The sequence below is a fragment of the Anopheles gambiae genome, chromosome X (assembly GCF_943734735.2).
Source record: "Anopheles gambiae chromosome X, idAnoGambNW_F1_1, whole genome shotgun sequence".
Classification (NCBI taxonomy): Eukaryota; Metazoa; Arthropoda; class Insecta; order Diptera; family Culicidae; genus Anopheles; species Anopheles gambiae.
Window position 1 is genome coordinate 4,730,049 of NC_064600.1, and position 15,920 is coordinate 4,745,968.

The window sequence follows — 15,920 nt, forward strand, 5'->3', positions numbered from 1 at the left end:
GAACGGGCGTATTTTATTTAATTTTTTATTTTGGTGGCAACTACGCGCCCAACACGCCAGAACGAGATTTATTGTCCACTTTTCCAACCCGTTTGGCTGTCGGAGTTAATTTTTCAACCTTCGCCGCTCGGCCGGCGTGCGTGCGTACGCGCGCGTCTGTCGCGAGGCAGGGGTTTCGGTCGAACGGGGGAAGCATAAAATTAAACGCGCAATAATATCGTATGCAGCAAAAAAAAAAAGAATGAAAAAAAAAATACATTCGAGTGCCGCAACGCCGCAACACTTTGCCAGAAATAATAAAAAACCTAGAAAGCAACGGCCACGAGCGAGCACATTAATAATAATTCGTCGCTAGGCGGAATTATGAAATGGTGCTGCTGCTGCTGCTGCGGTGGTTTTGCGCGTGGTTTTGTTACGTTCGTTACGTTTCCCTGCGTCTCGCACCGCGGTTTTCGGTTGGCACCCGTGCTCCCTCCGCCCCCCCCCTCCCCGGGGGCTGTAAACTATGGAATTTAATAGTCGTCCGGGCGCGAAACGCTTACCGATGGCAGCGCGGGCCGTAAACCGACTTAGCTGACGTATCGATTTATGGGTTTTGTCGCTTTAATTCAAAACAGACGCGCGCGTTGCCACCGGTGCACTTATCCGCGCGCGGATGGCATTACAACACCGGTACGACCTTTCTACGCGAAAAGAAAGCAGCTGGTACTGTCGCCCCACCTCGCTAGCCGCAACCAAAATAACGCGCGCCAACCTTCGGCGTCTGCTGGCGGCGACTAGTTTCGTGCGCCCTTTCGGCAGAGGTTTGTGCTGCAAACGATTTTGTATTTTTTGTTTTTTTTTTGGTAGGGCCCTTAAAAGGAGGGCAGCAATTGTGGATAGTTGTTGTTGTTGTTGTTGTGAGGTTTAAAATTTGAAGCGTTATTGTCAGGAGAATCATTCTAAATGGTATTGTTTTATGCGCATGCCACTACATGAACCACTTGAGCAAGATGTTATTGGAAAGTTATCCAATAAGTCACCTAAAGGCCGGGCTACATTGATCGTACTCGCAAGTGTAATTTCGATTTTCAATAGCGCATCTGGCGGTGGCTGGTGGAAGCTTTTTTTCGTCGTCGGGGGATAGGTCGTGCCGGATCTCGAAATTAATTAGTTTTTTCACCGTTTTTTGATGTGAAAATGGCTGAAATACTTGCAAAACATATTTATGTATCAATTACAAAGCTTTCCCAGTCCAGTTAAAGTGAAAAATATGGAAAAATAACGTATTTTCTGGAGCAGCCTCAAATTGTTTGGCAAAATGCTTCGGTTAGCCGCCGCCAGATGCGCTAGTGAAAATCGAAATTACACTTGCGAGTACGATCAATGTAGCCCGGCCTTAAAGAGTCAGCATTGGATCGGCCTGCATGACCAGTAGCATGGTGTCAAAAAGAGAGGAAGAACAAAAAATAAAACAGCTGCAAACTGTTATCTGTCAAGAAGTATTTTCAACAGTCAAATCATCTACAGTTGTAAAACGTCATAAGATAATAAACCATCTTGTAAGCTGCATCCACTGTCATCCCTCATAATGAAGCGACAACTGACAAATCATAGAAAAAAAAAACAAATAAATAAAGCATTCCAATTGCTATGATTTAACATTAGCTGTCAAGTGACTATCACTGTTGTTGTGTTAAAGTGGACAGAAAAAACATTACAGGGTTTCTCACGATTTTTTGATCGTATCCCATAGAGTTTTGGTTCGTTCCCATAATTTATTGGTATTTTCCGATTGGATATCAATACAATTGGACCAAAAAATCATGGGAACGCACCAAAAATTGATGGGAACCAACCAATAAATCGTGGCAAACCCTGTAAGAGTCACAACGAGTAACAAAAGCTGTCAAACAGCTGTCCCAGCAGTCATTGCTCAGCTGTCAAAACAGTAATATTACAAATGGTAAAACGAAGTCTATAAACAATTGTCACTGCTGTCAGCTGATGAACTGTCAAAACACTTATAGATAAGCAAGAACATTTTTTTCTGCCAAGACTGAACTGTCAAAACAGTAATGGAAGAAATGGAGATTTTTATTCTTTCACAAAGTTGCATCTGCTGTCAGACGACGAACTGTCAAAAAAGTTATAGATGAAGAAGAAAAAAATCTTAAAAAAAAACTGTCACAGCTGTCATTGATGAACTGTCAAGACAGTTGTAGATGAAGAAGAAAAAAAAAATATTTAAAAAATCTGTCACTACTGTCAGCTGATGAACTGTCAAAACAGTAATGGAGGAAATGGAGAATTTTTCTTTCTTTCAAAAAGTTGCCACTGCTGTCAGTTGATGAATTGTAAAAACAGTTATAGATAAGGAAGAACAAATTATTTAAAAACGTTGTCACAGCTGTCATTGATGAACTGTCAAAACAGTTATAGATGTAGAAGAAAAAAACATAAAAAAAGCTATCACAGCTGTCATTGATGAACTGTCAAAATAGAAGAATAGAATAAGTTATAGGAAAAGAAGAAGAAAAAGACATAAAAAAGCTGGCACTGCTGTCATTGTTGAACTGTCAAAACAGCAACAGAAGAAATTGGGCAAAAAAAAACTAAATCTATAATAAAAGCTGTCGTTGCTGGTAGCTGAAGAACTGTCAAACAAATAATAAAAAAAGCCATTGAAAGGCGTTTCACGGTGGTCACTTTTAAGTTGCTTATCCATAAAAATAGAGATGCATGTTTTTGTTTACCAAAGATGTCAAATCGCTGGCAGGATTAACTAGAGAGCAAGTGAGTCAGTTTGCCCTGAACGGAAACGACCATGTATAAACATGTGTCAAGCGGTAGCACAAATCTGTCGCCAGTGGATTAAACTAAAACCAAATCCCTTTTAATGGAGATTCCTCCCCCTCTCCCCTTCCCTGGTAAAGATGTACCGGTGGTGTTCTTTTTTGGCCCCCTCTGTATAGAAAGCTTAACAGTAATCGCACCCATAAAGTGCTGTATAGATTGCCGAGACACTACCGTCACTCCTATCTCTCTCTCTCTCTCTCTCTCTCTCTCTCTCTCTCTCTCTCTCTCTCTCTCTCTATGTTCCTCAGTGCAGTATGTGTGTGTGTGTGTGAAGGAGGGGGTCATTTTTGTGTGTTGCCTCACATACCACTGGAGCGGATAATTTATGTCCGAGGGTCTCTGGGTGTGGTACACACACGCGCGCGCGCGCGCCGCTTCACGCTAGCCGAATGTGAAAGGACCCGCACTTTGGAGCGGCCCGCGGACACATTCATTGAACGAGAGGGTGTGCCAGTGTGTGGGTCCGCGGTTCCGGTGTGAGCTACCTGGCGCCAGCGATTGTTCGGCCGATTCGCCGGCCCCGTTTTGGCAGGGCACATTGAACCGCTGGCGTTGGAAATGCCCCTCGTTTTTTGTGCTGCTTCCAAAGCGCAGGAAAGGGTACGGGTTACAGGGTTACAACAGGGTGCCAGCACGTGAAGTACCGGCAGGCACGCAATCGCAGGCACACCGAGGAAGGGGCTGCAGGGAACATGGCTGCCCCCCCCGGTTACTTCCAATTCCTCGGCTGCGATGGACGGTGGACGGCTTGCGAACAAGCGAATTAGATCCGGACCTCGAGCACCAAGGCCAATGGTGCTTCTAGTATGCATGTGTGCAGCCAGAGTGAGTAAAAAAAGAGAAGCCCAGAGGGGCTAAATAGAGAGGGGGGATGGCGGCGCACGGTTGAATATTAGCATAATGGGCACGGCAGGTGCGGGTCACGCGAACGCGAATGATTCATGTTTGCAAAGTGGAAATCAACGGTCTGTTGGCGGAGCACGGAGTACGCTGTGAAGGAGGGGCATTTTTTTTGCACGCATTTACCTACTGCCTGTCCCAAAAAGTGCTTGCCCTTGAAGGCACACGGTCGCATCTGCTACTCTCCAAAATAGCAAAAAAAAAAAAGAGGGAAAACTCCTTCCAATAGACACACGCGAAAGTTGGAAAGACTCGTTACCAAATAACAAAAAACGCTCACACACACACACACACACACACACAGAAGCTTGCGAAAGCACAAGCGCCGGTTGGAGGTCTTTCTTCAGGCAGGCACGACTGAGGTCCTGTGGTGCTCTGAAACCAAAAAAAAGCAAAAAAAAAAAAAAACAAGAAACTCTGCTTCCCTCTCGAGTTTGGTAGCATAAAAACCAAAACCTTTTGTATCGTCCGTTCATATTCCTGCTCGCGTGTGTGTGTGTGTGTTTCACTAGGATGCTTATGGGTGGCAAGGAAGTACGAAGGTCGGAAGGTTGCTACTCGTAATCGAGCAAAACCGTTGCGGTTTTGGGACCCATTTCCCGCCCGCCCCTTTTCCATCGTCTGTCGCGTTTCGTTGTTTCCCCTGGTTCCAGGTTTTTATTTTTCTTGGTACCTTATTGCTTCTCCATTTCCCCCTGCTTCCCTCTTTCCTCTCGGGAACGAAAAGGGGTGACCAAGAAGAAATGCCCTGTGCACATGTGTGTGTGTGTGTGTGTGGGTGCTATGCGGGAGCAATGTTCGGCTGGTTGCGCCCCATGCAAGTCGATACTTGATACACGGCGCGGTTTCGGTTCCGTCGTGCCCGTCGTGCTCATCGGCTCTCTCTCTCTCTCTCACTCTCTTTCCCTCTTGTTCTCTCTCGCTCTCTTTGTCGTGCGATCGGGTTTTCCTGCTCGCACACAGCAGGGACAACAAAACCAAACCAAAGTGGGTGGGGCAACCCGAAAGGGGGAAACGGTGGAAGGCCGAGCGCGAGGTTGGTCCCATTGGCTGGCAAAGCAAAATTTACACGTGCGTCCTCCTGCATAACCAACAATTTCGAGTGCGACTATGTGTGCCTGTGTGTGTGTGTGGCTGGGGCTTTTGTCCTGCGACAGGAGCGCGTTCTCGCTGCCGGAGAACGGGGACTAGCGTTCCGCTCGCAAGTTAACAGCGTCCATCAGAACGACGCGGCGGTCGGTTGAGCATCGAGTCGGCCCCTTCTGGTGCTGGCGAATGGCGAACTAAAGGCAACCCGGGAGCCAAAGGGACCTCAGTCCAGAACACCTCAACTCCCTCCATACACCCGCTCTGTCTGTCTCTGTATGTGTGTGTGTGTGTTGTGTCTTTGTGTTTGTGTTGTAGGATGAGATGAGCGAACGGTTTGCCGCTTGCTGTCAGCTGGTCAGCGTGCCCGAACTCATTCATCCCTGCAGCCCCGTGAGATGGTCCCGTTTGGTTGTTGTTGCTGTTGTTGTTGCTAGCAAAAAAAAAAAAAAGAAAGGACATTACGGCAATCGCGCACACAGGGAGCCGACGGGCCCGCGCGCAAACAGGGTCCGAAGGTGCTCGGAGCGAGCGGCCGCTTTTGCTCCCCGAAAGGAAACCGCGTAGCGCACTGGGCGGGATCGTTCTCCCCCCCCCCCCCCCCTCACGGGTCCTTTCGGGTGTGTAGGTGTGTGTGTGTGTGGCTGTGCATGTGTGTTTGTGTTGTCATGGAGCGAGTGTAGGCGAGCTAGCAGCGATTGATTTGGCAGCAGGCAATCAAAGACGTTTCGATTTGGGCACGGCGCGAGCAACTAAGCGTTGGTGCGAGCCGTTAAAGGACACTCTCGGGCAGCAAATTCACACGCCGGATGTCCCAAAAGTGTGTGTGTGTGTGTGTGTCTCCGTAATACAGCAATCAAGACACGAGCAATTCAGCACCATTCAGCCCCACCAACAAGCACACGTTTTAATCGCCCCGCCAGCCAGAAGCAACAAGGAACTGTGCTGTTTACGTCATGTCATTCGCGTGCCTTATCTTTGCGTGTGCAGCAGTTGATTTAAATGTGATATGAGTGTGTGTTTTTGGATGTGCATCCTTGAGGCGCTTCGCCGACCAAAAGCGCCCAATTTGGTTTCGGTTCGTACGGTTTCGCGCTGGCGGCGGCGGGCAGTTTTGCAACATTGAAGCAAGCGAGGAACCTTGCCTATGTGTCGGTTTAAAATTCATTGTGTATGTGTGTGTGTGTGTGTGTGTGTGTGTTTTGCTAATGTTTGTTTTATAATTGTTTAAGCACGAACCTGCACGTTGCTAGGGTGAGGAAGCGTTGAGATGCGGTTGGGTTGTCAGTTGTGTGCGGAAGGCCGGTAGAGTTTCGGGAGCGCAAAGAATGTGTCTCCCGCAGTGTTTTTGTGTGTGTATGTGTGTGTGGGGGGGGTGTTCAAAAGCACGAGGGAGAGAGAGGGAGTGTGTGAGAGAGCGAGCACATTTAAAAGTAGCCGGCACTGTGCTGGTGCGAATATCTTTTTGTTGCCGAAACTTTGTAACAGACTCGGCCGTCGCGGCTTTCCGAGCAAGCGACGAACGTAGGCAAGCGACGAAATTGGATGAGGGTGTGTTGTGGGGGGGGGGGGGGGAGGGAGGGTGCTATAGCAGAAAACAGTCTGTCTAGCCACCGTCAGCTTGTGAGAGGAAATAATGCATGTGTGTGTGTGTGTGTGTGTGTGTAGGTGTATGTTGTAAGAATGTGTGAGAGAGTGGACCAAAAAAAAAAAAATGCCGGCAGTAAAAGAGATACAACAGATGGGAGGGTGGATGGGGGGTTTTTGTGCTGTAAAAGACGAACTGTGAGGATGTAACAGTGCCTCGCGGATCTCTCTCGAAGGGCAGAACGAGAAGCAGATAAAGAAAAAGAGAAAGAGAGAGAGAGAGAGATAGATAGAGAGAGAGAGAGAAGTAAATCGTAATATATTTTTTTTTCGACAGAGAGAGAGAGAGCTTTGGTAAAGAAAAAGAGACACACAAACACTTGTCAGGATGAATCCCGTTCTGTGCCAAAGCTGAACGTTGCTTTCTTGTTGCCGTTTTTTTGTTAATGCTGCTGTTGGAGCAAGAACGGGGGCCATGGCTATGGGTTTGTGCTGGTCTAACTGATTGGCTGCTGGGTCCTGTTGTTGTAGCTTCGAACCGTCTGCAGGGGGGGAAACAATTTATGCAAACAGTCAGACTTGCCCAGGCATCATTCAGGTTTTGAGGCAAAACGGAACCAAGCTCAGCAAACCAAATCCTACGAAACACTAGTGAAGAAATTGAGTTGATTGGTTTGGTTCAGGGTAGAGGCAATGATGGGTTTAGTATCATTTTATGTGTGTGTGTTTTTTTTGTATTTAATTTCCTCTCTTTTTGTGTACTTTATTGTGTTACTTTAAAAAGTATTATTAATTTTCACTGCTATTTTCGTTTTTATTACTATTTACCTTTTCTCTCTCTGTTTCTCCTTTTCGATGTACTACCTGCATACTTTTCGTGTTCACCCTTCCAACTGGGCTGCAAGCGTTTTCTGCAAGGACCAGCGACGCGTTGTTGTAGGGCGCACACGTTGCCCTTTTGCCTTCCTTTGTGTGCTTTGCCCCGCAGCCGAGTCTAACCTTTAACCGAATCGCAGCCGCCGAATCGAATTAGCCCGGTGCCGGCGGGCCTTGCCGAGCGGCGAGAGCCAATCCAATATCGCTCTCTTACGTAAAAGTCATCCTTTGCAGACTGCCAATCCTTGGCGGTGACCTTCGCACAGCCGCGCGCTTCGCAAAAGTGGGTGGTGGGGAGGGGGTTCACGGTTCACTAAATCAACAGGGGAGCAGGGGGTGGCTGCATGAGCAAAAAAAAAAAAAAAAAACAAGACACTCGAAAAAATCTGCAGTCTGCGCTAGTAATGCTTTCCACTTTTATCTCTCAACTTAGGGTTCTCTCTCTCTCTCTCTCGTTCTATCTCTCTCGCATCGGTTCGCTGCTCTCTTATCGAAATCAAATCGTCTGTTTCTTGCACTCCACTACCCCGCCTCCCCCCCCCCCACCCACACGCCCCATCCATGTGCAGCACCCACTTAGCTGGCAACACGTAATCCGCGATGCCCCCTTTGTTGGACCCCTCCCCCCCCCCCCTACGTACCTAGGGCAAAGTTCTAGCTCGCCTTTCTCTCTTTGGTGGAGGGAGGGGAGGGGAGGAGAGGAGGTGGGGGGGGGGGAGGTGTCAGATACCCGGGACGAACACAAACTGTGCACAATGATCAGCAAAGGAAAAGCTACTAGGAACGTATGCATAGTGGCAATCCTACAAATAGCATTCAAGCATTGATTTTGCTGTATTCTGAGCACATGTGATTGTCTTCTGTCTTTTTCCTTCTTTTTTGTTGACTTTACTTGTTTGTTTTTTTTTTGTTTATTTTGCTGTTAGTTGTATCACACTAACTTCTCTATAATGTTGAATAGGTTTTCCGTATTTTAAATGTTTTTATTTGTTTGTTTAAAAATGTAATTTTAAATCTCTTTTTTTTTCAAGCTTTTGTCTGGTGCAAACACTTTGATCGAATTTGTTCTGTTGTTTCTCGCTCAACAACCCACTTGTAGCGTTCTCGGTGCAGCACTACTTTCGTGCACCATTTGGCAACCATTTTGCAACGATTACGAAGCGCAAGGCCAACCGCTCGTTTGACCCGCCGCAAAGAAAAAGCAGAAAGTCGCTAAATCAATTTTAAGCTGTCTACGCAACAAAAAACCGAAAGCGCAAACGAAAACCAGCAGATCAAAAAACACTTAAATCCTTCGCCAAAACGCATAACACATTGCTCAAATTCGGGGTTTGGGGTTTAGATGTTTTTTTTCACGCTGATGGGTCAGCGTAGAAAAGGAAAGCCAGCACCGACTGCTTCACACATTCGCACACACACACACACATTTCGGGCTCGTTAGGGGTGTTGACAAGTCGGCGCCGGCCATTGAGTGTGTGTGTGTTGGGGGTGGCTGAGTGGTTTCAAAAGTGGACACTGTTTTCCACTAAATAAATCAGCTCGGCAGTGGCGGTGGCGGCCAATTTGGTGCGACCACCATTTGTTTTGCTGCCGAGTCCGCACCGAAATTGGCCGCCCATTTGACCGTGTGCCAAGCGGGTGGGTTTTTGTTTTGCCCGCAGAGACAGAGAGAGAGATAGAGAAAGAGAAAAGAGAGAGAGAGAGAGGAGAGAGGAGAGAGGGTAGAAGATAATTAGGATTGTGCTTCAATAACGAACTCAAACTCGGAACGTTTTTTGTTTCTTTATTTATTTTTTTCTATTTTACAAACCCAACGGAAGTGGCCTACCTCACACCCTCCGCCCACCCACTTTGAAGTGGAAACAATAGCTGACCACACACACACACACACACACAGCACACCGACGAGCGCGATATGCTTTTTTCGGTGTGATTTCGCTTGAAAATCGTTCCACCTCCGCTCTCGCCCTGCCACAATTTCTCAGCTCAATTATGTGTCTTGTGGCTGTATGTGTGTGTGTGTGTGTGCATGTGCGTGTTGCCGACAAATAGCCGTGCCTACCAGGGACCACCCCAAACGGGGCCAATTTTGCTGTGGCCGCGAGCATAAAACATTACCATAATTCGTGGGCCCGTGGCGGGAGGCGCCGACTTCTGTCACCAGGATTTGCATGTGCATTGTACGAAGGGGGGGGGGAGGAGAGGGGGTCTGTATGTGCCTGTGCGTGTGGCTGAATGTGTGTGTGTGTGTGTGTGTGTTGTAGGACCGATGGCGCGCCGCTAACCGCGTCGGTTCACTAACGGGCAAGCCCGGCTACTAATCAGACGCGACCGTCGCGAAGAGTAAACCGATTCAAGCATTGCTTGTGACAATTTCATAGTGAATGTGCTGCAATAGAGAGAGAGGGGGAGAGAGAGAGGGAGAAAGCAGGGGAGGGATGGTTTTTATTGCAGCGGAATAGAATTGAAAGTGATTTATTGTTCGTTTTGCACTGCTAATGTGGCAACCCACACTAACATCGTTGATGAAATTTTGTGCAAAGTGTGTTTAGTTTTAAATTTAGATAAGTGTTTTTTTTCTATAGCTCTTTTCTACTCTTAATTATGAAAAATACAAAAACTCTTTAAAACTCTTGGTAAATCGGTAATTTGCATTGCATGAACCGTTCTACTTATGTAAGTCAGTGTAACGCTTTGCTTGAGCTGGGTGTGTGAAATAATATGAAGAAATAAGTGCAAGTGCCGCAGCGATTTGTGTTAGTCTGAGTAAGAATAAGTGTTCAAAAAAAAAAAAGAAGGAGAGAAGAAAAAAACATTTTCAAGTCCAGCCACAAAAACAAAGAAACAAAACAAAAAAAAAACACTCAACCAAAAGCGATCAACCGAAAACGCCTGAAAGTAGGCAACGAGCGAACAGTGCCCGGCTTCGAAGCGTTGTGTGCCTTTTTTTCTTCGTTTTGCGGCGATGGGAGCCGCCAGTACCGGGGCCGAATCGCTGGAGTGCTGCAATACCGCACCCCCCGCCGCCAGTGTGCCCCCGCCGGGCAGTGTCGCCGCCACTCCGCCGCTTCCACCGCAGCAGCAGCAGCAGCAGCAAGCGAACCGAGCGGCGGCTGGTACCGTCCAGCAGCCGGCAACGGTGGCCGTACCACCACCGCCAGCGATGCCAACGACCCTAGCAGGGCCGCCACCGTCCACTGTCACGCCGCCATCATCGCATCATCACGCACACGGGACGCCCCGGGACGAGCAGCACCGCAAGCAGCAGCAGCAGTACCGCTCCCAGCTTGACATCGAGAACAACAACAGCCAGCAGATGCATCAGCAGCAGCAGCAGCAGCAGCCGCAACCGGCCACAACCGTGCTGCCCACGGTGCAGCAAAATGGCGGCAGCCACCATCTGTACGTCAATCCGGTGCAGGCGAACGGGCTCAACATCGAGCTGTACCTGCAGCAGGCGTTCCTGGACGAGCACGAGTACTTTAATCAGCTCAACAACAACAACCACAGCAATCACAACAACAACAACAGCGTCCACATCTTCGGCAACCAAACGAAGCTGGCCCCGCTCGCGACCGCCGGCACGGTGTCGCTCTACTCCGAGTACACGGTCGACACGCCGCACACGGTGGACGACTCGAACCTGTCCGGCTCGTGCCAGTGCTTCTTCGCCCGGTACTGCAAGGCGCGGCGCCGCTCGTCGTCCGCCTCCACCGCGACCGCCTGCTGCCATGGCGGGACCGGCGACGGGGGCAAGGGGCCGTCCGGCAAGGCGGGCAAGCGGGCCCTGGCCCCGGTGAAGGAGCAGGAGCAGCAGCCGAAACCGAAACCACCCGGTCCCGCGGGCGGCGGTGGAGGGGGTGGAGCTGCCGCCAGGAATCGGGGTGCGGCGGGGCGGGGCGCTGGCGCCACCGATACGGATCCGCTGATGAGGCGGCCGCGCCGCAAGAAGGACGCCAGCGAGCAGGACCTCGCGGCCAAGCTGCAGCAACAACAGCAACAACAACAGCCGAACGCAAACAATGGCGACACTGGCCGAGGGCAACAACAACAACAGCAGCAGCAGCACCAATCGAAGTAACTATTCCTCTTCGCCCATTCACGCTCACTTCAAAATCCCCCTCCCCCCCCACCCCCTTTTTTCTGCCCATCACTGCACACGTAGCACCTCCCCCCCCCCAAACCTTCCCTGCAAATCATCCCAATCAAAAGTTCATTTATTTGCGGCCCAGTGGTTACCTGCTAACTTGTTATTAATTATCCCTCCCACTCCCCCCCCTACCTCCCACTCTCCTTTTCACCCACCGAAGAAGGTGATGCTTCCGTTGGAGTTTAGAGCTGGTAGAGACATAGAACACACACACACACACACACACACACACACACACACACACACACACACACACACACACACACACACACACACACACACACACACACACACACACACACACACACACACACACACACACACACACACACACACACACACACACACACACACACACACACACACACACACACACACACACATATACACAAACACACACACACATACACAAACACACACACACACATACAAACACACATACACACACACACACACACACACACACACACACACACACACACACACACACACACATACACAAACACACACACACACACAAGTATGTCTGTTTTCGCCCCAAACGCTGAAAATCCGGTTCGAAGGACCAACATCAAAACAATGTGCTAATGCTTTGTCTCGATTATTTTTTGTATTTTTTCTTGCACACACACAACATACACAGACACACACCCTTCCGTGCTCGTTTCACCCTCCACTGAATGTTACACACACACACACACACATACACACACACACACACACCAATTGCCCTGCCTCTCTATTTGCCTTGATTGATTAAGTTATGTGCGCGCGATGGATTATGCTGTACCTGTTTGTCTACCGTATGTCTGTGTATTAGTATCTTGTTTGTATTGGCTTCTGCCTTACTGTTACCCCACACGCAATACCTGCTCTCTCTCTCTCTCTCTCTCTCTCTCTCTCTCTCTCTTTCACTTACACACACGTTCGTATCTCGCTTCAATTGTTTCCTTATTCGCTCTCTCACAACCACACGAAATGCCTGTTTGCTAGTGTGCGGCTACCACTACCGCAGTTCGCAGCTGCGGCCAAGCGTTGTAATAGGAATCACCTTCAACAAAAAAGAAAGGAAAGGAAGGTAGACAGAAGCAGTTAAAAGTATTATTAAGTTTATTTTGCGCTGTAAAATGGAGACCTTTACATTCCATTTTTTTTTTTTTTGGGGGGCTCGTTTGATTTGCTCCGTTACAGCACAAAAGCCGCTCGTACCTTCAAACGTTCATTGTGGGAGGGCCCAGACGCGTCGGCTACAGGCATGATTATATGTCACTTTGCTGGGCGAACTGGAAACAAGGGAGGGAATCCCTTAAATACGGCAGCCAGCTACAACTAATGACGGTTTGTGGGAACGCCGCAAAAGACGAGCAGCAACAGCAAAGGAAGCTTTCGACCCGTGGTCCAGTCCAGTGGTGCCGGTTTAATTAACCCTCCTCAGCGTACACACCACATCGCGCCCGGCGGTAACTAATCACTTCCGCATACAGGCATGAAAAATGATCCACATGGTGTTGGGAGTGGATAAAGAAAGTTTGCTTTGAAACGGAAGGGGCAAAAACAGCACACAGTTGAACCTGTGCCCGCTTTGCATGTATATTTAAACAGGGCGGGGGGGGGGCTGTGATTTTATCTCCATAAACCTTGGGCCTCCGGTCACCGGGTCCCAGTCCGGGCTGGGTATCGCGTGTCCACCGCTGGAAGGAAGCTTCCTGCCCGCCATGGTAGGATAATTACTGCGCGCAATAATGGTGCCGCCGGGCTGGTGCTGCGTGTGGCACCGAAGGGGGTACGCGAGCGGACATTAGCATTTTAAACTGACCCCGCACGGCTTGGTTAACTTCAACCAAACCGCCTGCTGGGCGCTTGGTGTCGCTGCAACCGGATCGATAGGGTTGGATCGATAGGGCGGCTGGTTTGGGTGTGAGTTGTTTGTGATTTTTTAATGTATATTTGCAACACGAAACATCGTTTCAGGTTAATGTGGAACGAAAAAAGGCGACCCTCTCGTTAGATCACAAACACAGTAGTTGATATTAAAATGTTCTGTGCCTTCCAACTGTGAGTTTAGGTGAATCAGTTGTGATTTTGAATGAAAACTATGCGCCTGCTTGGCTTTGACGCTGATCGCAATGCCGGGACACGGGACAGCTTACCGGATCTTTCCTTGCATACTTTTGCTTGCATAAAAATATGCTCAAACACACACACATACACACACACACACACTCAATCGATATTTCATCCTCTTACTGGATGTGTTTGATAAAAAAAAAACACAAAAAATGCGACCCGCAGCAAAAGGGGAAAGCAAATCACTCCCGGTGTGCCAGCTGCGCATTGGGCCGTGAAATTGATCGATGCACCATTCGGCGAACCTCGGGCTCGAACCAACCCCAACGAGAGTAGAAGCGAGGGGGCAGGGGGGGGGGGAGAGGGTGAGAAAAATTGCACCGACCCCTTAGCTGACCCAGATCCCGTCTCGTAGGAGCGTGAAGCCTTATGCCGGCACAGCGATGAAGAACGATGCCCATTTTTGGTTACTCCTTTTTCTTCTTTTTTTTTCTACCCCTTTGCTTTGCAAGTGTGTGCGGCGTGGTGACGTTTCTACCCGCTGGCGAGTAGTTTCTTTTTGGCGAGGAAGAAAAACGAACAAATGATATTATTTTACTCGCAAGGAAAGAAAGCATCTTTACAGTAAACAAGTAGATGATTACTGTGAATCGTTCGCTCTCAATAGGAGTCAAGCAAATGGGTCTAATTACGTGCCTTAAATACGTGCTCATGTGTGTGTGTGTGTGTGTGTGTGTGTGTGTGTGTGTGTGTGTGTGTGTGTGTGTGTGTGATTTCTTCCCAAACGATGCGTCAACAAATCACTCTCACAGGATCGTATAGGTTCAGCGTTTTTGTCAGAGCAAAAAGGCAAGAGGTTCGTTGCTTGCATTTCGTTGCGCCCGGTCGATCGTCTGTGAATGATAAATTCTGCCGAATCCTTCAACCCCCCCCCCCCCTCCTCCTCCCAAAAACAAAACCGTTTCGGGTACAGCAAAGTCCTTCACGTGTGCTACGTCTTTCCCCACCATCCCCCTCACCATGGTTACCACTGCATTTGAGGGCATAACAAAACTCACTTAATTATGAGGCATAAAAGTATCTCCCATTAAGTACCGAGCGCCCTCCCTTCCCTGTGCATTATCACCACTGTCGGTCGCTCCCCCCCCCCCCCCCTTGTTTTACTCGGTTTCGCAGCGTCTGTGCCGGGACGGGTTGTTTAATTTTCGTTCTTTCCCTCCTCCTCCACATCCCGTTTTTTTCCGTCTGTCTGTCTCTTGCATACACACCAACCTCACTGTACTCCGTGTTCACGTCCGTGCTGGTTGGCTGCTTGTTTATGCGAGGTGCCTCTAATTACTTTTCTTCTCCGTTCTCCGTACAGGTTCCGCTGCTCCGCTGTGCGCCCACGGCTTACCGTGTGTGTGCTGGCGCGCGTAATAAAAGTGAAAGTCATTACCTAAATAAGCTGCCAAAGCTACTAAGTTCGCGATGTACAAGGCAAAAGGCAACAAAAAAAAAAAAACAAATGCGCCACGTACGACTGCATGCGAAAGGGCACGGGATGATGAAAGCGCGCATCATCGTACCCGGGGATTTCAGTGTAGCAGCAACGAGGGGATGGATGGGGAAAGGGAAGAGATAGAGCTAAGCGCTAAGCACCCAGCCCGTCCCGGTTTGGGCTCATCTGTTTGCCTGTCCTCCTGGGCGATCTGTTGCCATTTTGTCATGCGGGGGTAGTAGTAGTAGGGGTGCAGGGTGGGTGGGTGGTCTTTCTGCTTTGACATGGTGGCTTGGTTGTAGCGTTTTCCCGTTCCCGTGTGCACACAGCACACAGTGTACCTCAGCCCGGCAAACCAGAGCAAGAGTCTGATGCAGGTGTTTTGCTTTGCAGTTTATGAGACTAGCGGGCACAGCACCAGTGCGTGTAGCCCTTGTAGCTGACGCTGCATGAAGCGTAATGATCTTTTACGATAATGGGCAACTGTGTGTGAGTGGATCAGCATGATAGATTAGATACATGATAGATTGCGCCGCGGGTGAATGGACGGGAAAGTTCGTCTTTTATAGCATACTACATCGCATACCGTGACGCAGTGCTATGAGTAGGATAAAAGCTAATGTAGGATAGGAAAATGTGCTCGTTCGTTGGTTTTGAAGCAATATTTTTGTCAGCCTGCGTGCACTGTTTACACAATATGTTTATGTAAAAGTTGAAGGGGAGTAGTTTTTTTGTTCACAAAGAAATATATTGTTGCTCGATAAAACACCATTTTAAGTTTTATTTTATTATAAAGTACCGGGCGTCTCCATAATAGTAGACGCAGTAAAGCACTGGGCGTCTCCATAATAGTAAACGCGGTAAAGTACTGGGCGTCTCCACGCACTGTGCCGGGTCTTCGTGCGGGAAAATGGGACGTAACTATTGACCGGTATA

The 15,920-nt window shown here is 48.8% G+C and overlaps 2 protein-coding genes across 10 annotated transcripts in view; both read left to right on the forward strand.

The window, feature by feature from the left end:
• LOC1272004 (potassium voltage-gated channel protein Shaker) overlaps positions 1-15,920 on the forward strand; it is a 177,152-nt gene that overhangs the window by 49,244 nt on the left and 111,988 nt on the right. The gene's annotated exons all lie outside the window — the stretch shown is intronic.
• On the forward strand, positions 1,124-15,012 carry LOC11175495 (uncharacterized). Of its 2 annotated transcripts, XM_003436901.2 has the most exons (3): positions 1,124-5,100; positions 9,873-11,364; positions 14,868-15,012. In XM_003436901.2, exons 2-3 carry the CDS (start codon positions 10,253-10,255, stop codon positions 14,944-14,946), a joined length of 1,191 nt encoding a protein of 396 aa, XP_003436949.2. In that variant the 5' UTR covers positions 1,124-5,100; positions 9,873-10,252; the 3' UTR covers positions 14,947-15,012. The 2 variants fall into 2 exon arrangements, with proteins under 2 accessions (XP_003436949.2, XP_061501790.1); XM_061645806.1 differs by lacking the exon at positions 1,124-5,100 and having other exon boundaries at positions 9,490-11,364.